This window comes from Mercenaria mercenaria, chromosome 10 (assembly GCF_021730395.1).
Source record: "Mercenaria mercenaria strain notata chromosome 10, MADL_Memer_1, whole genome shotgun sequence".
NCBI classification, from domain to species: domain Eukaryota; kingdom Metazoa; phylum Mollusca; class Bivalvia; order Venerida; family Veneridae; genus Mercenaria; species Mercenaria mercenaria.
Genome location: NC_069370.1, coordinates 40,973,364 through 40,995,407, shown reverse-complemented (window position 1 = coordinate 40,995,407; position 22,044 = coordinate 40,973,364). Strand labels below are relative to the sequence as shown.

At 35.7% G+C, this 22,044-nt stretch overlaps 2 protein-coding genes across 3 annotated transcripts; both read right to left on the bottom strand.

The window, feature by feature from the left end:
• Positions 1 to 1,668: 1,668 nt before the first annotated feature.
• LOC123560789 (uncharacterized) lies at positions 1,669 to 7,527 on the bottom strand. Its single transcript, XM_053516889.1, is given in 9 exon segments — positions 1,669 to 1,827; positions 2,132 to 2,226; positions 3,919 to 4,011; positions 5,583 to 5,671; positions 5,674 to 5,701; positions 6,072 to 6,180; positions 6,505 to 6,601; positions 6,603 to 6,766; positions 6,947 to 7,527. Coding segments are annotated over 9 exon segments (960 nt in total). The 5' UTR covers positions 7,073 to 7,527.
• Positions 7,528 to 9,456: 1,929 nt separating this feature from the next.
• LOC123560371 (tetraspanin-1-like) lies at positions 9,457 to 21,979 on the bottom strand. 2 transcript variants are annotated; one of them, XM_045352569.2, is made up of 9 exons: positions 21,848 to 21,979; positions 20,471 to 20,559; positions 18,213 to 18,399; positions 17,807 to 17,859; positions 16,668 to 16,736; positions 15,670 to 15,777; positions 13,388 to 13,591; positions 11,433 to 11,516; positions 9,457 to 10,707 (listed from the first exon to the last, which is right to left on the bottom strand). In XM_045352569.2, the coding sequence occupies exons 2-9, from the start codon at positions 20,519 to 20,521 to the stop codon at positions 10,612 to 10,614; spliced, it is 852 nt and encodes a 283-aa protein (XP_045208504.2). In that variant the 5' UTR covers positions 20,522 to 20,559; positions 21,848 to 21,979; the 3' UTR covers positions 9,457 to 10,611. The 2 variants fall into 2 exon arrangements, with proteins under 2 accessions (XP_045208504.2, XP_045208505.2); XM_045352570.2 differs by lacking the exon at positions 11,433 to 11,516.
• Positions 21,980 to 22,044: the final 65 nt, after the last annotated feature.

Below are 22,044 nucleotides of genomic sequence, written 5' to 3'. Positions count from 1 at the left end.
ATAATTACAATACGCCCCTTCATATAAAGAGGCTCAAGTAAAAGGACATGTAAGTCTTGACAGTACCTGCGTAACCGTTCCATTTTGATGGCGTACACTATGTTTCATTTCAACTAGAAAATAAAGACGCATTTGTAATAATGTTAATTCCAGTAAGGGGCATAACTCAAGAAAAAAGGGAAAAACTCCCACATAAATGCCGGACAATTTGCTCATGATGATGTAAACAAAGATTCATTTAAATTGCATAAAAACAGAAGCAGCTTAGAACAAAAGTACACATAGTTGTTTTACAATAAAGTCCAAAAATTGCTTACAAATAAGAAAGAAATTGAACATGAAAGTTCCTATAATATGCGCGTATCATCTTCATATTGAAGACGTATACCAAGCTTCTTTTGAAGTGGGTGGAAACTGTAGGAGTTAAGTGACCAATAGACGGCGGACGAGCAGGTAGACTTAAGGGCATCAAGAAACAATTTTCATAATAAATAAAACAGCTGCTTATAATACAGTTACAACTCTTTATTAACAATTAACAACATGTACGCAGTTAACAACTTCCAACATTCAAAATAATTTCAATAGTAAATGCAGAATAGGTCACGGATGTCATTAAATTTTCTTTGCCTCACATCACCAGAAAGAGCAGATAGTCTGTCGTTCTTGTGGCAAATAATGATTATTTGTTTTAAAATGCCCCTTTCCAATCAACAACATGACAAACTATGTAACAAATGGTTAAAACATAAATAGAGCTTAGCTGTCAGACTTTTTATCGTCAGTGGCAGCAAATAACATGTAAAAAAATACACAAGTATGTCATAGTTTGAATAATTTTTTACTTCAAAGTTTGAATAATTACATTTATTTAACCTGCCACGTTCAGTAAAAGTATAAAAATATTCAATGATATTCAAAGTTCGAATAATGTCAATATTTAACCTAGCAATTTCGGTATATAGCATAAAAATCCAATCTAGACAACGATGTCATAGTTTGAAAAGTCTCATATATGTAAACTGCTAATTTCAGTAAATAGCAAAAATAATTATCTATCGATGCCATAGTTTGAACAATTTCATATATCTAAAAGTGCCAGTTCCAGCAAACAGAAATAGCCTAAATAACTAAGACACAAAATGTCATAGTTTAAACAGTAATGTGTCCATATTTTAATTTGGACAGTACCATGAACTGTAAAAAATGAAACTGGCTGAATGGCGAACAGTGCAGATCATGATCAGACTGCACGGGTGTGCAGACTGATCATGATCTACACTGGTCGAAAAGGCATAATCAATCGTGTCCAGCATGATAAGGATTAAAAATTATCACGCATCATTAGACAAAAATTTCTTTTACTCCATCAGGGACAGCTTGTTCAAAAGTGTTCATTGTCAGTAAAACACAGAAATGGAGTCTGGGCCAATGCCTTTCAAAAATGAACGTGTCACGTGTACTGCAAGACCACGCAGTCTCGCGTAATGCTATGTATTCATCGGCTTAAGGTAAAGCAAATCTTCTAGTAGTAGTAGTAGTAGTATGGCATGGAGCAATGTAATGAAAGACGATGTGTAACGAGTCCTCACAATGGCAAGATTCTAATAGACTGTCAAACAACAAACAACCATGTTACATCACAATAATTGTTTGAAAATTATCTATTTATCTCCTATTCCATGTTCCCGTTTGTTTCTGTTTCTGCCTGGCGTTTTCTGTCTGCCTCATCCTCTCCTCCGCCCCTTTAATTTTCCCAAGCTTCCCGCTGTGATAATCTGATATTGCCTGAAAGAACAAGTTTGGATTCAGAATGTCTGCTTTACCCTGTGTCATATGGGAAACTTACTTCCATATCATAAGTATACGACAGTAACGAAATTATACATACATTTCCATTATGATCAGAGTTCGGCTCGAGTTGCTTTTTTGTATATTAAATTCGAAACAACAATGCTTATACATGTATAATTTCATTGTCAGCAGTACACGAATATGTGTATTCATGTTTCTCTACATAACATAACATAACATGTTTTAAATCATTTATAAAACAAAACAAACAATATAGAAATTCCATGTATTGTAAAGTTGTTCTTTGACCAAGCATGGTGAAGTAGACATTATATACCTGATCTGTTTCTTCCCTAGTGTTCATTACAAAAGGTCCATGCCAAACCACAGGTTCTTTTAATGGCTGTCCCGCAATCGGACTTAAGCGACAACCTTAATTTAACATAAAAATAACAATAAACATCTATTAGTAAAAATATTTTGTCGTTTTTAAATGGTGGTATTTATGAACTTTTCTAACCAAAAAGTGTTGGGTCAAAGTGTACAATTACGAGTGTGATTCAATGAATTCTGTAACTAATGGTCTTCCATAGAAACTATTAAAGGGAGTTTCATGTACTTCATCAAGGATGTTTACTCAACATACCTGTGAAATATTGCTGTAATCCAGTTACTGTTGAATTATACATACTCATATATTGTGGCTTTATGAAACATGAAGAAAAGTAGAAATAAATGCTTACATTTCAGCCCAGATGTGTTTCTGGACATCTCCAAAAGAGATATTTTCTGAATTGGGTCGTATCCATGGTAGTTCCGTAGTAACAATAAGAACAATATTCCATTTGGGTTAATAAAATTCAAAAGGGGATCTAAATAGTCTTCCTAGACAATACTCGTCTAGGCAGGCCTGTTGTTGTACATTACTGTTGTAAACGGTTTGCTAGAAGAAGACGGTCGATATACTATTTCCCAAATAGCTCACAATATAGGCATTTAAGGAGGGACCAACCATAATGTTCTAACTTATCGTTTGAAATTTGAGATGGGTCAGATATTTGTTGACAACAGCTCAAAAGTCCAAGCGTTTACATTATGCGAAAAACACTGCTGAAAAATGTACTCCCAAGAATATTTCTTAGTTGCTCACTGGAGATGAAACTTGGGTTTATTATTTTGAGCCCCAACAAAAACAAACAACGGCTGAGTCAGAGTCAGACAAGCCCGGTCCTTGAGAAAAGGACAAAAAGTGCCAATGTTTTATATGCCATTTTCGTCTACTAGTATTCTAATGACCCCGTTGTACAAATTACTTGCATACAGACAGTTCTGTCAATCACACACAAGTTTTACAAAAATAAAGTACTTAAAGCTGTAAAAATATCAAAATAAACGCTAAAGGAAAGGTTGCAATGGCATACAGCTTATTCATAAAAATGCGTCCGCCTGTGAAGTCTTTCTTAGTACAAAAACAATGTTATCAAAGCCGAGGATCTACCTTATTTATCTGATCTAAGTCCCTTCGTCTTTTTCCTACTTCCTTTGAAAAAGATAATGCCCGCAGGTAAACACTATTCAACTAGAAGTGCAATTTTTCAGTGTCTCAACAATATAATATGTGGAGACTACTTCGCATTATTAAGGTCATGGACAGCAAGACTCCTTAAGTGTGTTTCTGTGCAGGGAGAATACTTGAATACTCAGAACAAATGACGTAAAAACTGACTTGATCCGATTGATAATTTAACCATACTAAGACTGTTGCCAGAATTTAGTGAATCACCACCTTAATTTGTATTTTGTAGGAAAGAGTTGCCCCTTAAAAGTGGTAATATTGAACAATACATTGACATATTTCAGCCAATCAGCATATTGAAAGTTTCCAGGCAGCTACCATATAAAACACACCTACACACTGAATGCATATAGTTAATGCGCCTAAAATTTCCTGGAAATAAAAAGCATATCGAGAAAAAAAATAATTTATTGTGATAATGTTTTCAGAAAAATGCAGATCTGTGTAATTATTTTTTTTTTTTTGCTACGTTGGAAATATATGTCATCGCAGGCATTTCTTTCAAAAATGTTACAAATTAAAGTTGAAATAAAACAATGTATACGTACCCTCTGAGTTCGCTGTTATGTTCAGGTTCGATCCTCCTCCAAGAAGACCAAACTGATACAAACCGACCTCGGTGTTGCCAGATCCTATTTTTGCTGAAGACAAAATATATAAATGGTATTAGCGTTCGAGCTCAAATTATCTCAGGATCTCAACCCTGTTCCGATACAAACAATATGTAACCAAAGATCTTTTACAGATAGTCCAAAGCAACTATCATTTCTATCTTTATAGATATCTAGAATCTAGTTCACAAATTTAATTTTGAGTGCAATGTATTAGATTGAGGTGTACGAATTCCACAGCTAAAAAGTTTTAACTCTGGTAAATTAACGTTTAAATGGCGTCAAATTCTTACACGACTCGCATTACTTTCTATATAAACAACCTAGATCTATATGAATCTTCGATAAAATATGATTGACTGATACATTTTACCCCATACGATTGTAACATAAGAGATTCTACTTCTGTTTCATTACATACGAATTATTTCAGGGCCAAACGGTTGTTCAACATTTCAAAAACATAATTATGATTAAGATTGGTACTGACGTATGTGCAGAGCCGTAAAACACGTTTAGATCTCTACGAGCGAATTCGCCAGTTATGATTAAGCAGCGACGTCAAAAAAGTATGACATAAAGTATGACGTCAAAATGACCTGACGTAATACAAAAATTATAAGCTCGTAACACCGGTCAAATAACAAAAAATGATGATTCTGTTCATAAATTGTGAGCTGTTGCAATACTTGTTTAGAAACACTTCTCAAAATTCTCATAAAAAGAGAAACAAATATCTAAAGGTTCCGTTGACTATGCAACATTTTTAACCATGGGGTGAATTGTAACAGCATATGACCCGAATGACGTATTACGCCGAAAATGTAGCACTACTGTAAAAAAATTGCGTTGTTAGAATCGAAATAATAAACATGTTCAAATAATTTTATCAGTTAATAAAATATGGGCACTCGTTCGGATGCGAATAATTAAATAACTTTCATTGCAAATACTCATATCTGCTATCGTGCTTTTATTTTATACGTAAGTATGCAATAGTTTTCTTGTTAAAGATTTTGACAGAGGTCACTGCGATTGGTTAAATGGAAAGTCCCTTTTTATCTAATATTCATATATATACTTTATCTTGTCTGTTCAGTGATCATGTGATTTTAGCTTTTTTCTGCTGCACTGATTTTCATTCTACATGAAACTGATATTAGTGATGAGACAATGTGTCTAGACACATTTTAAGGTCAAAGGCACGTTCTGTTCTTCATACTAAACACAACTAATCATGATACAGTATTTCATAGTCAAATAGTCAAGGTCAGGTGACCAATTTAGGGCCATCACGGCCCTCTTGTTTGTCTTATCTGTTTACTTGGTGGAGAGTCATTCAAGTAACATTTCTTAGAAACAGCGGTGTAAAAGAGGTGTCGGTTGAATATGATTTGCCTCTTGTGAATTTCACTTTGGACGAGAAGCATCCGAGGAACATCCATGTCAAGTTTCATGAACATTCATCATATAATTTAATACAGATATTGTTCGCAGAAAATATGAACGGACGACGGACAGACAGTGAGCGATCACAACAGCTCACCCAAATGCATTCTGTGCTCAAGTGGGCTAAGAACTTATTTCCTCTACGTACTTACCCGATCCTCTCCAAACATAGACAAACCCATCATAATTCTCAGGAACAGGCTGGCTAAAACTTGCACCTGACTCTATAGTAATATCCAGGTACTCCGCGTGTCGATGTAAGCTTTTGTACCTGCAGTATATTACACATGTATCTACGTCATGTATAAATTTATTAGACAAATCAATGTTCTCATTTCCTATTTACATTTCAGGAAATCGTGACTTCTATTTTATAATATACGCTTATTTATTAGAAAGTATTGCACTAATCATAAACCAAAAGTAACGAAAAAATGGTAAAATGGACGATGGCACATTTTTATTCACTTTCGCTTTCCCCAAATATATTTAACATATACTATCTTACTTCCTTATACAAAAAGAAACTTCTTACAGCTCAATTTAACTTGATAGGTAGGCTGTTCTTTGAAATCCACATTTTTGCTAGACACTGTGGAATCAAATTTTTCTATCTAACAAAATGAAATAATCTGATTTACCCATCGATTCTCCGGCGATAACTTTAACCTTGACCTTTCTGTCATGTGATTCAACAACTGGGATCTTCTCCGGCGGAGTATCTTGATATCGAGGTGGAATCATTTTATCCTGAAAAAAACCAACAATTAATCACAAATCATATCCGAGGTGAAGATATCTCGGGACGTTGAATACTTCATCTAGCTGGCTTACGGAAGGTCGGTGGTTCTACCAAGGTGCCCTCCGGTGATAGAATAATGCACGTAGGAGCACCTGGGGTCTTCCTCCACCATCAAAGCTGGAAAGCTATATGACCTATAATTGTGCCGGTGCGACGAAACAAAACAAAAACAACAAATTAATGAGTAGTTTGCAATGGTGGATTATATCTGCTTTGAAATTAGATATTTACCTCTTCTTCTTCTTCTTGGCGTTCACCAGATAGATATTTACCTTGGCTGGAAGATTAACCCAAAGCTGAAACCCTTCCATACGACCCCCATATTTCTGCATCTTTTCTGTTGGCATTTCAGTAGAATGACACCATCCAGCCCGTCTTCCACTGAACCCATGCACAGGGTCCAAGAGTCCCAGTGTTTCCCTGTGAGTCTTTGTGCTGAGACTCCCCTTCGATTATGTAGGTCACAGTTTCAAATCCTCTGTGCGGATGATCGGGTGCCCCTATCGCTTCCCCTGGACCATGAGTGACAGGCCCCAGAATAACATGAATATATGATTTGAATTTATAAGACATATAACTACAGGAAGCGAAATCAGATTACTTGTATTATATATAGATCTAGCACCTAATCAATGCATGCATGCATACCTCAAACATTTAAATCAGCTTTAAAAACAATAAATCATTTATACATGAACAATAAAACACCTTACCGATATGACCCAACATCAAAAACGGATCGCACGAGGATACGGCACCACCTAGAACGCGTCTGACCAGAACCCCTCCACCCTCTCGCATCGTCTTCGGAGAAACAACCTGTTTGATTGCTCGAGACATCCTTGCCCTGCCAACAAATATCGGTTACATTTCGTGTTCAATCTTACATTTAATCAAGGTATTGACTGACGTATTGATGAAAATAATGATGTTTACGAATTGTATATGTATAATTGTGGCATTGTCTAAACCAATATCAACATGCTATATTCCATTTAAATACACTAAAGGCGTATTAACCATTTTCTGAAACAAATAAATTGAATTTTTATCAGAAAAAAAAACCCATTTATTTCTTCACACGAAAAAAAAAAGGAATTTCCAATAAAAGTGAAAATCAGCTTTCTGATATAAAAACAACAACAACATTCCTGATATCTATCTAAGAAATGGATTTTTTACATGAAAAGTGCCTGTAGTAAAAGGGCACCCCAATGAGAGCGGACGCAGTGGTCCAGTGGTAACACTTTGACTACGAAATCAGGGGTCGTGAGTTCGAGCCCCAGCTCCTCCAAAAAAAATTACTAACATTGAAATAAGAGTCCCTTGTATGGCTGCCTTACATCTGGCACGCTAAAGAAACAGGAGAGCTTCCTGAATTGGAGCGTATTCTGTATCTTGCACTATCCTCCCACTAACATAACTAACAGTCTTCTGGAGGAGTCGTCCGTGTGGGTTACCGGTGGCGACTATAAATAATTAGGCTTACGTACAAACAAACAAACGGCACCCCAAGACTTAAGACAAACGCTTACATTTTAGTACGAACAGGTAAATATGAGCATGAATGGCGTGAACTTTTTAATATGGTGATCCTTTGGATGATCCAAGACGATCATAACATCATCTAAACTGACAATCACTTAGACACGGAGTGCTGTAGATCCATGTTAACCTGGTAAACCGAACGAAGTACGAATCGATCAAATAAGTAAAGCGGTACGCCAAGGTTATAAGAGACCTTGTAAAGCTGACACAGCATTTTTGCATATGTTTCCATAGTTAACATAATTCTGTTACAGCGAAACATATGTGGAACAAATGGGCATGAAACTTCTATCTGATAACTTGAAAGGATGTACATGTGCAGTATTTACTATAGCCTATAGTGTTTTTTTAGGTAGAGGGGAGTCTTGTAGACTTGTGTTGAATTACCGATAGAATTTCAGGTTCCTAGCTGTGGTTAAAACAGTTATGCAGTGCTTTCATTTTGACAGTGTTAAGTGCGTTTTTATCAAGATCAATATGAATGCTTTTCTAAAATAATAGTATTCAAAAACAAATTGATACAATGAAAAGATAAACTTAAGAAAAAAAGAAAAAAAAACGTTCCCGAATAATAAAGCTATCCGAAAATAAATCAGTTAATATTGTGCCACCCTTACGATATTTTTCCTTCACTGTACTGTATAACCATTATATTGTATATTTATCATATATGAATTACTATTTGTGCTTGAAGCAGGTTCATGTTAAAAAAGGTAAGTATTTAATTCACGTTACATTAACCATCTGTTCTATTTGTTTACATGTAAACCGAAACTAGGACGGTCATAATATAGGACAATGCACTTTCGTTGTTTTCCGCGCAAATAATCGTTATTTTCCGTAAACTTTTCTGCATGGGCGGATAGGGTGAGATGAAAGGATGCTTCGGATCCCTAACATGCCGCGGTGGTTGGCTTCCCCCACCCACCTATCCACCCAAACTAACTCTTGACACCAAAAAGAACCATAATTTCACGGTAATAACAGATTAAGATATAATAAAGGGAAAAGTCAGTGTGTGAGTATGTACTGTTTTTTTTTTTTTTAATATGGATAGGTTTGGCTCCCAAGCCCTGGTCCCCCAACTTTGAGATCGCTCCTACACTAATGAAGACTTGTAACAAAACATTATAGAACTGTTCGCTTGACTATACATGAATTGCTCGATGTGTATTTAATGTTCATTTATTTCGTTTGTTTACGACATCCTTTATCCTGACTTACAGGGAAACTCGAAACAATTACAATACGCCCCTTCATATAAAGAGCTCGTTTAATTTTGATGGGGTACACCACGTTTCATTTTAACTATTGTAATAATGTTAAGTCTAGAAAGGGGCATAACTGAAGAAAAAGGGGGGAAACTCCGACATAAATGCCGGACAATTTGCTCATGATGATGTAAACAAAGTTTAAATTCATTTGAATTGCATGAAAACAGAAGCAGCTTCGAACAAAAGTACATGAAGTTGTTTTACTGAAAAGTCCAAAAGGAATTGCTTAAGAAAGTAATCTGACATGAAAGTCTCTATAATATACGCGTGTCCTCTTCATATTGAAGACCTATATACTGGATGGACTCTGTTAAGTGATCAACAGACGGCGGACGAGCGGGTGGACTTAAGGGCATCCAAGCACGAAACAATTTTCATAATACATAAAACAACTACCTATAATACAGTTAAAGCTCTTTATCAAAATCACATCATTAACAATTAACAACATGTGCGCAATTAACAACTTCCAACAAAATAATACCATTAGTAAATGCAGAATACGTCATGGATGTCACCAAATTTCCTTTACCTGATGGCCTCACATCACCGAAAATGTCATTCTTGTGACACATGATTATTTGTTTAAAATGTTAAAATTTTTAACGGAATCAACAACGGGACAAATATAATTAAACATTGAATTTTGATCACACATACAAACATACATACACACACACACACATACATACATACATACATAAATACACACAGTGATGCCTGGTTTGATTAGCCTAGCTTTTTTTATTAATAAACAATCATGTTTTTCCACGTGCCTGGTGACAGAGTGCTTTTTTCTTTAGAAGAACCAGTAGCGGCCTCTCAGTTGGGTTGGGAGACACTCCACTGTGAAGCCCATGTACAAGTTTTTGTTTTGTGTTGTTTTTGTTCTTTTTACATAAAATTTTGTGCAGTCCGGGATAATGTTTTAAATCGAACAATAATCGCGTGCATAATTTAATATATTTTTACTTCACACTTCTGTCGCAAGTTTCAGCTGCAAACAATTTCCAGTTATGGAACAGCATGTTCAAAAGCAACGTGTGTATGGTTAGTAAGCACATATACAAGAAACAGTGTTTATATTATCTAACAAGGCACGGTACAAATCTCCATGAGATTTATATTTTCTTTTGCTTCTTGCCGCTTTATTAATAAAATAAGATAAAAAAATTAAAGTTATGGAATACATAAGATAACTAAGTCATTTAAATTCACGCATCAATATCTTTCTTTAATGTATATAACTTGCTGTTTTTTTTTCAAAAAATAAAATATGTACAAAGGCTCTCAAAAGTGTGAGTTATATGCAGCTGTAAATGGAATTTAATCTTACTAGTATTCAATATACAAATAAAGTACAATTTGATAATATTAATTCAGTGTCATTTTTTTTATTATCACACTGACTGTTGGTGAAGATAAATAAAAAAGATCATTTTTGATGTTCATCTCAAGGCATGTCTGTGCCCATGAAAAAATTAATAACAAATAAAGATTTTTGACCATACTTCTTCATAAGCAACAAGTCAAAGTATTCTAAAAAGCGCGCCAATTTTAGTCCTGACTTTCATCTACAAGTGCTTGCTTAATTTTATTCCTCTTCCTTTTCATTTCCATGGAAACTGCAACCAGTATTGCCAGAGACAGTCCCTGAAATTACAAATATGAAGGAATCTTTGCAAATGCACACATAAATTAACACGATAAAATAAATTATTGAATACTACCATTACTAAAACTTGTATAACATTGTTCTTAAGGAAAATATCGCGAAAGTCACTTACAGGGCATTAAGTCCTGCCTTACTTACATTGTTAACAAACAAAAATTGTATCACTGTGAGTGTCTTTCTTATAATTCAGTGATCAGGCTGTGGGGGGAGCTTGCAAGTACCAGTAGTCATGACAACGCCCTTGCAGACAATATAAAAGTTTGAAATCAATATGAACTACATTGCCACCGTGACACCAAACAAAGAAATTCGAAAAGAATACAACCGATCTTTAAGAACACAAAGACGCAATTAAATGCAGTCAAACCTGTGTTAAAGACCACCTCTACACAGAGACCACCTGGCTTTAAAGACCACATGTTTTATATCCCAATTTCATGTTTACAGTGTATTTTAACCTGTGAATAAAGACCAGCTCCCAATAAAGACCATATTTTGGCTCTCCCAATGGTGGCCTTTATAGACAGGTTTGACTGTATCTGTATAATGAGTTTTTATATCAAACTGTCCGATAGAGAAACCTATCCAATTCCAAAATTTTGATTCAACCACTTCGAAGGCATAAAGTAAATTTGCTAAAAAGATGCGTTCTTTCTTAATATAATAACAGTTGTGTACAGCATATGTAAAAGCTGTGAAATACCTCAAAGACAACGACTCCAATACAAGAGCAGCTCATAAGAATTTCGTAATATTGTAGATAGTCTTCAAATTTCTCATAGCAGTTCTGAAAAATACTTGAATTGTAATTACAAAAGAAAACAAAGTAGATCTAGGAAAGCCGCTACAGATCACAACGACGTACACAGGCCTGTTCCTATGCACCTCTTCCTCCTCCATGCACTAGAATAGACTCGAGTCCAGCTAACAACTACTATCGTGCACGCATACACCCAGACCCTATTCTACTTACAGACGTACATTAACCCCAGAGCTTGAGGTTATAATTATTGGTTGGTTATGAGCACGGCTTTAAAAGTGATCAATGAAAATGTATCATTCCGAGTCAATTCTCTAAGCTCTGTTTACCTCGAACAAAGACCTCGAACTCAACTGTCATCTCTTTTTATTACTAACGTTATATTGCAGATGTGCCATTTTGGTCCAAATTAAGTCTATATTTCGTGCGAACACGTTTCAGACTGTGATGCCTGTGCACGTATAAAAGTATGCGTGCACATAATATTTTAAAATGAGAACAGAGGCAACATGAGTAGACTTTCGAACCAAATGGTACACCATAGAATACGATTTAAGATTTTTGGCACTGTGAGACGTATGGGAGACATTATTTCATCTGATAGAAAAATACATAAAATAATAATAATTTGCTATTAATTTATCAAATATAACCTCTTAAAAGACGGTACTTTATAACATAAATTACCCCCAACGCAAAAAAGTAGATATTGAAATTAATGAAATTGTTTTATTCACAAATCCATTAAATTAACTGTCTGTTGACGTATCAAATTTTTATTTTACAAAAATGATATAAATATCATTCAAAAGATAAACTCTTTGAGAATACGAAATCACTTGCACCTAAGCTTTCATATCAAAGGTTTTATGCAAAAATTGCTTTGAAAAAAAACGCATATATGAGATATTTACACATTTTATATAGAAAATAGAAGGAAAATGATGGCATTATAAATCGTATGTTTAACGAATCAAAAATAAAGATAAAATTTATTTTAGAAATACCGTGCGACAAATCAAATATTGAACATTGGTAATATTTTTGCCCCCAAGGTTTTTTGTTTTTAGTTATTTTGTTATTAAGTAAAATCTGTAAAAGCCCTTCTTATTTCTATATAGAAAATCTGACCGCTATCGATTATTGGCCGGAGGAATATTCTTCGGTATGCAAACGTAGCATTATGTAGTGGTACGAGGCTCAGTTTAACGATGAGAGATGATCATTAGGGCAGCCCGATAATTGAACGCAAATGTACGTTGCCATGGCACGGTTTCGATTGATTATAATTGAGCCGCACCATGAGAAAACCAACATAGTGGCTTTGCGACCAGCATGGATCCAGACCAGCCTGAGCATCCGCGCAGTCTGGTCAGGATCCATCCTGTTCGCTTTCAAAACCTATTACAATTAGAGAAACCGTTAGTGGACAGCATGGATCCTGACCAGACTGTGCGGATCCTGTTCGCTTTCAAAGCCTATTACAATTAGAGAAACCGTTAGTGGACAGCATGGATCCTGACCAGACTGCGCGGATGCGCAGGCTGGTCTTGATCCATGCTGGTCACAAAGCCACTATGTTGGTTTTCTCATGGCGGGGCTCATATATCTATCGAAACTGAGTTTCACGTATTCGTGCACTGTCACATCAAAATGCGTTACCTTTTGCACAATACTTTCGTCCAATGTTTTATCTAAACACTGTAAAAAATCTTGATATTTCATTTGATTGCTGTAAATAAGAATATCGTGTTCTTGATTTCAAATATACTGCATTTTAATACTGCAAAATTCGTAAACAATGAAGATTTGCTATAATAATAAATAACAAAATGTTATCCAAAACTGTCATTGATTTCTAAATGCCTCATCAAACTTTATCTTTTTGTTTTACATACTTGTTGATAGTACGAATTTTCCGTGGTTGGGTTCACAGTGCAGTTCTCGTTGTTTGGTTCACCAAAGCCTGGATATTTTCCTGGCAGTTTGCAACACGTGACTGGAACGGTAACAGTGTAAGTTCCGTTGTCGCCCGTCTTCTCATGGTCCCAGTTAATTGCCAACTTAAAATCTCCGGCCGACTCTGCACCACAGCAACTAAACTGCAATTTATAAAATGCTAATAATATATGTTATGCGTTACTTAGTATATGAAAATGCTGTATGATTTATAACATTTGGAAGGGATGATAATTTACATATTTATTATCTCCCTTCATATTTTTATTCATTCTGTAATGATATACCGGTAGGATGAAACCAAGAGGATGTCAAATTCTTTTGTGCTAGAATGGGAGGCGACTTGAAGTATTGTCATGCAATACAAAGTCCCCTACTGGAAGGCACCTAATTTTCTCTACTGTTATTCATAGTAACAACAAAGGGAAGTTAATCCTAAAAAGAAATCTATATAATATAAGTCCACACAAAACTCTATACCAGGTAGAGATAGGTTAAAACAAACCTAAAAATTGGATGTAACATGCATGTTGTACCACAGAAAAGTGGTCTCGATTTTTTCCCTACGGCCAGTTATAAAAAAAGTTACAATATAAGTTATTTATAGTAACAACAAAGGAAGTAATTCTAAAAACAAGGGTGCCTCATGGTGGTGAACATGTGTGCCCAAATTACATCAAAAGCCCTCCATGCAGAAATATAGAATCCCTCCATGTGCTCCGGACAAAGTCATTCTTGATTTTGACATTTGACATCTACATGTGACCTTGACCTTAAATCTAGGAAACTGGTTCTTGCGCATGACAATCCGTCTCATGGTGGTGAACATTTGTGCCAAGTTACATCAAAAGAAGAAATGCTCCTGACAAAGTCATTCTTGTATCTGACCTTTGGCCTCTAAGTGTGACCTTGACCTTAGACCTAGGGACCTGGTTCTTGGGCATGACACTCCGTCTCATGGAGGTGAACATTTGTGCCAAGTGATATTAAAATCCCTTTAAAAATTGTTGAGTTACAGACTGGACAGGAAAAAAAACCTTTTGGCCTTTGACTTCCAAGTGTGACCTTGGCCTTTCAGCTAAGGGCCCGGGATTTGCGCATGGCACAAATGTCTCATCTAGGGGAATATTTGTGCCAACTGATATTTAAATCCTTTTTGCATGACAAAGTTATAGACCGAACAGGAAAAAAAATCCTACTGACCTTTGATCTTCAAGTGTGACCTTGACCTTCAAGCTAGGGTTCTGGATGTTTGCGCTTAACAAGTCATCTCATCATGGGGAACATTTATGCCAAGTAATATTGTAATCCCTTGATGGATGGCAGAGTTATGAACCGGACAGGAAAAAAAAACCTGTTGACCTTGACCTTTGAGCTAGGGATCCGGGTTTTGCGTATGATATCGTCTCATTATGGGAAATATTTGTACCAAGTGATATTAAAATCCTTTAATGAATGAAAGAGTTATGGAACCGGACACGAAACAGACCCTGTTTATGCCAGGTAAACATTTGACTGCCAAGTGTGTCCTTGACCTTTGAGCAAGGGGTCTGAAAGTTGTGCATGACACATCGTCTTATTATGAGGTCAGCGGGGCCTCCGTGGCCGAGTGGTTAAGGTGGTTGACTTCAAATCACTTGCCCCTCATCGGTGTAGGTTCGAACCTCACTCGGGGCGTTGAATTCTTCATGTGAGGAAGCCATCCAGCTGGCTTATGGAAGGTCGGTGGTTCTACCCAGGTGCCCGCACGTGATGAAATAATGCCCGGAGGGGCATCTGGGGTCTTCCTCCACAATCAAAGCTGGAAAGTCGCCATATGACCTATAATTGTGTCGGTACGACGTTAAACCCAACACAATAACAATATTATGAGGTCACTTCATCATGGGGAACATTTATGGCAAGTAATATTAAAATCCCTTCATGGATGGCAGAGTTATTGACTGGACAGGAAAAAGGCCCTGTTGACCTTTGACCTCCAATTGTGACCTTGACCATTGAGCCAGGGTCCGGATTTTCCGCTTGGCACGTCGTCTCATCATGGGGAACATTTGTGCCAAGTAACATTAAAATCCCTTCATGAATGACAGAGTTATGGACCGGACACGAAATTGCGGACGGACGGACGGACGGACGGAATGACGGACGGAAAAGTGAATTCCTATAGTCCCTGAAACTGGTTTTCAACCAATAGGGGACTAAAAAGTGAAAAAGGGTTTACCTCCACCATAGCGTAATTCCAGGCGGAAGAATACTCGTCCTTCGCCTCGTCCCCATAGTACATGTTTACAAGATTGATCTTCAATGTATCTTTGATTTCATTCTCTACCTGCGTTGAGTTAGAAATTATGAAGGCGTTATGAATTACTTGTACTTCTGTTGGCATTAACAACGTTTTTACTACTACGTCGTTACATGTTTACACGTTACAAAGGTTTCACAACTAGCCGTAACATGTTTACACGTTACAAACGTTTCACAACTAGCCGTAACATGTTTACAAGTTACAAATGTTTCAAAACTAGTCGTAATAGGATTACACGTTACAAACGTTTCACCTATAGCCGTAACATGTTTACACGTTACAAACGTTTCACCTCTAGCCGTAACATGTTAACACGTTACAAACGTTTCACAACTAGCCGTAACATGTTTACATGTTACAAACGTTTCAACACTAGCTGTTACATGTTTACACGTTACAAACGTTTCAACACTAGCCGTTACATGTTTACACGTTACAAACGTTTCACAACTAGCTGTAACATGTAAGTGTGTTACAAACGTTTCACACTGACTTGTCACTAAATGTTACAAGATAACACGTTACAAACGTTTCACAATTAAACCGTTACATGTTTATATCCTACAATCTAACTGTTTCGCCACTAGCTGTTACACGTTGACAGGTTACATCCTTTACATGAATTACACGTTTTAGTCTTACACCTGTACGTTACAACTTTATCCCTTTTTGACAATTCGTACCTATATGCATGTACATCAAGAAAATATGTCTGCGGTCCATGTAATTTTCTTGTCCATTGAATAAGTAAAGATATATGTCTTCAAACTTTTGTGAACTGTCATATGGAAGTATTGACATACATTGTATTTCCACAGAATAACCCGCATACGAAAATCGGGATTTATACGTAAAAAAACATAAGTTTAGCTGGGTTTTTTTTTTTTGTCTAATGATAATAAAAAAATACTTACTTTCATTGTTAGGATAAAAGCCGCCGACGTAATTTGTAACATTATCATTACCGTCATAATCACCATGTACTGAAAGACAAACATGAAAATAATGACAATTTGGACGTTGTTTCCTACGATTATATGTAAAGAGGCTTGTCCGGTTTAACAAAATGACTTTGTCTTAAAGTGACAGGGCCGTAAAGCACAACTAATACTAGTATGCAATCATAAGGTACATATTTATATTTAAGAAATAATGTATAGAAACCCGTGTTTTAACGTTATTAATAGACGGAAAGAGGTTGTACGTCCGCGGAATAATTTCACGAGGGCGTAGTCCAAGTGAATTATGATCTCGGGACGTATAACCGATTTGAGTGTATTAATTTAAGTAAAACACGATTTTGCTATACATTATTCCGATTCTAATATGCTCTTAATAAAAACAGTAGATAAAATATAGCAGCGCTCTTTCTTGGTCGCAACAATATAATATTGACGTCATCGCACGTTAACGTGATGTCATTTTAGCGCAAGCGTGTTTTAACAGAAACATTGAAATTAAAGTATTTTCAAAATAACCTGCTACTCACTGATTTAAATTTAAGTATCTTCAAAAACTCTGCTATTCATCCATTAAAATTTAAGTGTCCTCATAACAATCTGCTATTTACCCATTGAAATTTAAGTAGGCCTATCTTCAAAAGAACCTGATGTTCACCCGTTGAATTTTAAGTATCTTCAAAAGAACCTGATGTTCACCCGTTGAAATTTAAGTATCTTCAAAAGAACCTGATGTTCACCCGTTGAAATTTTTTAGAGCGGACGCAGTGGTCCAGTGGTAACACTTTGACTACGAAACCAGGGGTCGTGAGTTCGAGCCCCCGCTTCTCCAACTAAAAATTACTAACATTGGGATAAGAGTCCTGTGTATGGGTGCTTTACACCTGGCACGCTAAAGAACCAGGGAAGCTTCTGGAATTGGAGCGTCTTCTGTATCTTGCACTATCCTCCCACTAAGATTACTAACAGTCTTCTGGAGGAGTCGCCCATATGGGTTACCGGTGGCGACTATAAATAAACTTATATACAAACAAACCGTTGAAATTTAAGTATCTTCAAACAACCTGCTATATAAGTAAAACCTCTATACTTACAGCAGTGACAGTTTGCTTTTTGGGACATGCGGCCACATAACATCCGAAGAAGCCTTGAAAATAAATGTTTTATTACATTCAAATGTTTCGCTCGAAAAGGACAACAGTGCATTTAACGGGCCTTCGAAATGTATTGCAAGTTAGCTCAATTTTACACACAACATTCTTTTGATTTTTATTATATTTGATAATTCAAAATTATTTCATCATTCTTACGTGAAAAAAAGAATCTGTAATTTGATATAAATAACGCAAAAATCTTGAACAAAAATAATTAAATATTCTCGTAACGTTTATTGCTGACAAGAAAACACTCAAAACATGACAGATTTTAAAAATCTAAAATGAAACATTAAATCCTCCTTTTTTTTTTTTTTTTTTTTGAAGAAGAAGAATAAAGTTTTACCTGAAATGATGACGGCTACGCCGAAAGCTAGCAAAGCAATGGAGTTCATGTTGTACAGTGTCCAAATATCGGCACCGGTACCGCCTCCCGCCGATAGGAGCTTGATGATTGGTGTAAGGTAGCCATCAATCAACTCCGTGTAAAACTTGATGATCACGCCCACCAAAGTCAGCCCAGCACCTAGAACCTTTATATCAAATGCATGCGTTAATTTCGTAAGCAGTGCCAAGTAAAACAATGCATGGTATTCGAAGGCTAGTCCGGCTGCATGGTTATTTTTATATAAATACTGGAAACATTTTATAAGAAAATTTGAAGCCTCTAAAATAGCACAATTATATCTGATGGCTGATCTACGTTTGGAGCCAGGGGCAATAAAAAAGTCAATGTAGAAACAACCTACTGGAGTTACTTCCCACTCAATGAAGAAAACTGATATATGTAAATAAGAACAAACATAGGGACGGGAGCCAGTCTATTCGAAGGCCAACTGCTTATCGCTCTAAAATATGACAGGCATTATACAGGGGCGTCGGAAGGTGTTTGATATTGGGGCCGCGATGGGTGGGGGAAGGTACGGGAGGGGGCATCCCCCTCACGTAAGGGGGGTGAGGGGGACCCCCCCCCCCCCTGTTTTTTTTTAAAACAGGATCATAAATGGCGAGTTCTGGTGCATTTTAAGGGTACTGAATCGCATCTCAAGTCTCCAGTATTTTTTACTATATACATGACTATAAGCAAAATAAAGTTTAATAAACTCTTATCAGAATTAATAATGTATAACGCAATACAAAGAATGCATGTATATTTTTTTTGTATTTAATGTATTGAACAATAATCATTCATGTTACATTCATTTCTTATTTTTGTTTGAAATATCATTTTTTGACTTAAAACAATTTATGTAATTAATTCCTTACATCTTAGCGGTGTGATAAATCTTAACGAATGCATTTATGTTTTTTTTTTTTTGTATTTAATGTATTGAACAATAATCATTCATGTTACATTCATTTCTTATTTTTGTTTGAAATATCATTTTTTGAGTTAAAACAATTTATGTAATTAATTCCTTACATCTTAGCGGTGTGATAAATCTTAACACTTACTCCTTTCATTAAATAAAAACATGTTAATTATTTTTCTGAATTTTATAAGTTAATACCTTAGATCTTTGCGGCTGGGTATAGCTTAAACGTTCCGTTGACTAAAGACATGCCAATTAAAAACATGCTGATTTGTTCATGCGTAATTAAGTCCAATCACGGGCACGTGTGTATGACTCCAATTAACACCCCGATCGTGTCACCGTCACCACGGTAACACACTAATCTGGACAGCGTGTATTGTTTAACGCGAAGCAAAATTTAATATACTAAATATACTATACAAAATATTGGATCCGCGGACCTGCGACTCCAACTTATGAATTTACAAAAAAAAAAAAAAAACGTTTTTGGGCAAATTATTTATCTTTGCGGCTGGGTATAGCTTAAACGTTCCGTTGACTAAAGACATGCCAATTAAAAACATGCTGATTTGTTCATGCGTAATTAAGTCCAATCACGGGCTCCAATGACTCCAATTAACACCCCGATCGTGTCACCGTCACCACGGTAACACACTAATCTGGACAGCGTGTATTGTTTAACGCGAAGCAAAATTTAATATACTAAATATACTATACAAAATATTGGGTCCGCGGACCTGCGACTCCAACTTATGAATTTACAAAAAAAAACGTTTTTGGGCAAATTATTGGGGCCGCGGTCGCGGCCCCTGCGGCCCCACTTCCGACGCCCCTGGCATAGGCTACATTTTGCATTACCTAACTTCATCTTGCTTTTCTTACAAACTATATTATATTAGATATCGCAGTTACAGGCTAACAGCTGACATATCAACTATTCACACTCGGGTATCTGCCAGTCACATTCTGACATATATCTGCTCATTTTTATATACATATATGAACCACGTCATCTACAAAAATGTATGAATCAGTCCCTGATTTTCTTAAAAATGAAGAAGAATAAGCCTGGTATTCTAAAATCTAAAGTTATAGAAAGGTTCATGCATCTTACAATACTTTACGAAGCTGTGGGTCGCTAAAATATTATTTCCACAGAATTTTGCCTGCAAAAAGGGGTGCATTTTAAGAATGGTTAGACAGTGTATGATATCTATTATAAGATGTATCTAAAGTGTGTAATTTTAAAGTTTGCAGTTTACAGTCTTTGAAAGAAAAAATGACTTACAGTTATAAGTATGCTGTTAAGCACCAGCAGACATTTCACTACAGGCTTCATCTTTTATCTGTCATCTCGTGTCAGCCGGTTTCAGAGGCCTAGAATTCAAAGAACATGCTATGCACATCACTAGTAAGTCGTTAGCCAGCGTCGAAAATTCCTATATTCATTTTTGCGAAAAAAATTTTTTCAGTCGTTTATAACGTTTAGAATTTATAATGCCGCATGTTCTGCCAAAATACTGGTTATCCTATCCAATCAAAAAGCTACAAAATAGTCATGTGACAAATTCCTATAAATTCATTACACCATTTTTTAAAAATTCTAAAATCCCATATTTTTGCAGTTTCTTACACGCATCGGATAACCAAACAAGAGAAAAGAATGGTATTTAAGTCAAAAACGATAACATCATAACATCATAGTTAAGGAAATATTGTTACATGGATGTTCTGCAAAAACCTCGTCTCAAAGTACAATGCTTTATTTTTTATTCACAACAGGCGTATATCATGTATATTTCAACTTTTTATGATTAAGTCTTTCTTAAATGTCATATATGTGAAATATTAAAGAAACTAGAAATATGAGATATCCCACGTAAAATGTAGTTCAGCCTAAGACCTGTGCAAAAAAATACAGTTGAAACCCGATAACCCGAATCGCTTATCTCGAAATACAGGCTATCTCGAAAACATTTTCAAGTCCCGTCCCGAAAGTGTGGGACTGTCATTTTGCCAAAAAAAAAAATGGACTCTTGAACGAATTGTTTAAATATGTCAACATCTGTGATTCTGCTTTTAAATTTGATGTTTGTTTCGGATATTATGATAGCAGGCAAGTGAACAAATTGATTAATACGATTATATATGAAACAAAATGGGAAATTTGGAAATATAGAAATAATTGTAAATTCAATAACATTTATCAGTCAATAAGAAGCTTTTATAAACAACTAGTTAGAAAAATTAAAGAACAAATAAAATGGTTGATAATGAAAAACTACAGTTGTTAAAATATATTGAGTCCATGTCGGATACATATATAGGCGTAAAACTACACGGTGGTTTTTTTTTCCGTAAAATATTTTTCAATACTAGAGCCCTCGTGCATCCAAACTCCAAACAACGATTTTAGATCTACATGTAAATTATTTCTTAAACAACCGCGTGGTTTACAAAATAGTTTTGGTCGCCGTTTTTCTTTTTTAAACACACGGAACAAAAATATTTTCTTTAAGGAATAGAATTTCAAAACAAATGAAATTAATAAAAAAAAAATAGATTTATGTAAAGTTTAAAATTAACCCAGGACCTTTTGCAAGATGGTGCACAAAGAAATAATTAAAAGAAATTTAAAAAAAAAAGAAAATTAAATAAAGCTTACCTTTTATTTTCTAAAGTTATTTATTTGTCCCAGCAATAAAACGCTTTGATCAATCACGATTATCGCTGGTGGAAAATCGAAGCCTGGAAATGGTGGCAACATTTAACAGCGGAAGAGCACGGGGACGCAAACATCCTTTCTGATAACACTGCTACCATAATCAATCAACAAAAGCGACCCGCGCATACATTCTGTAT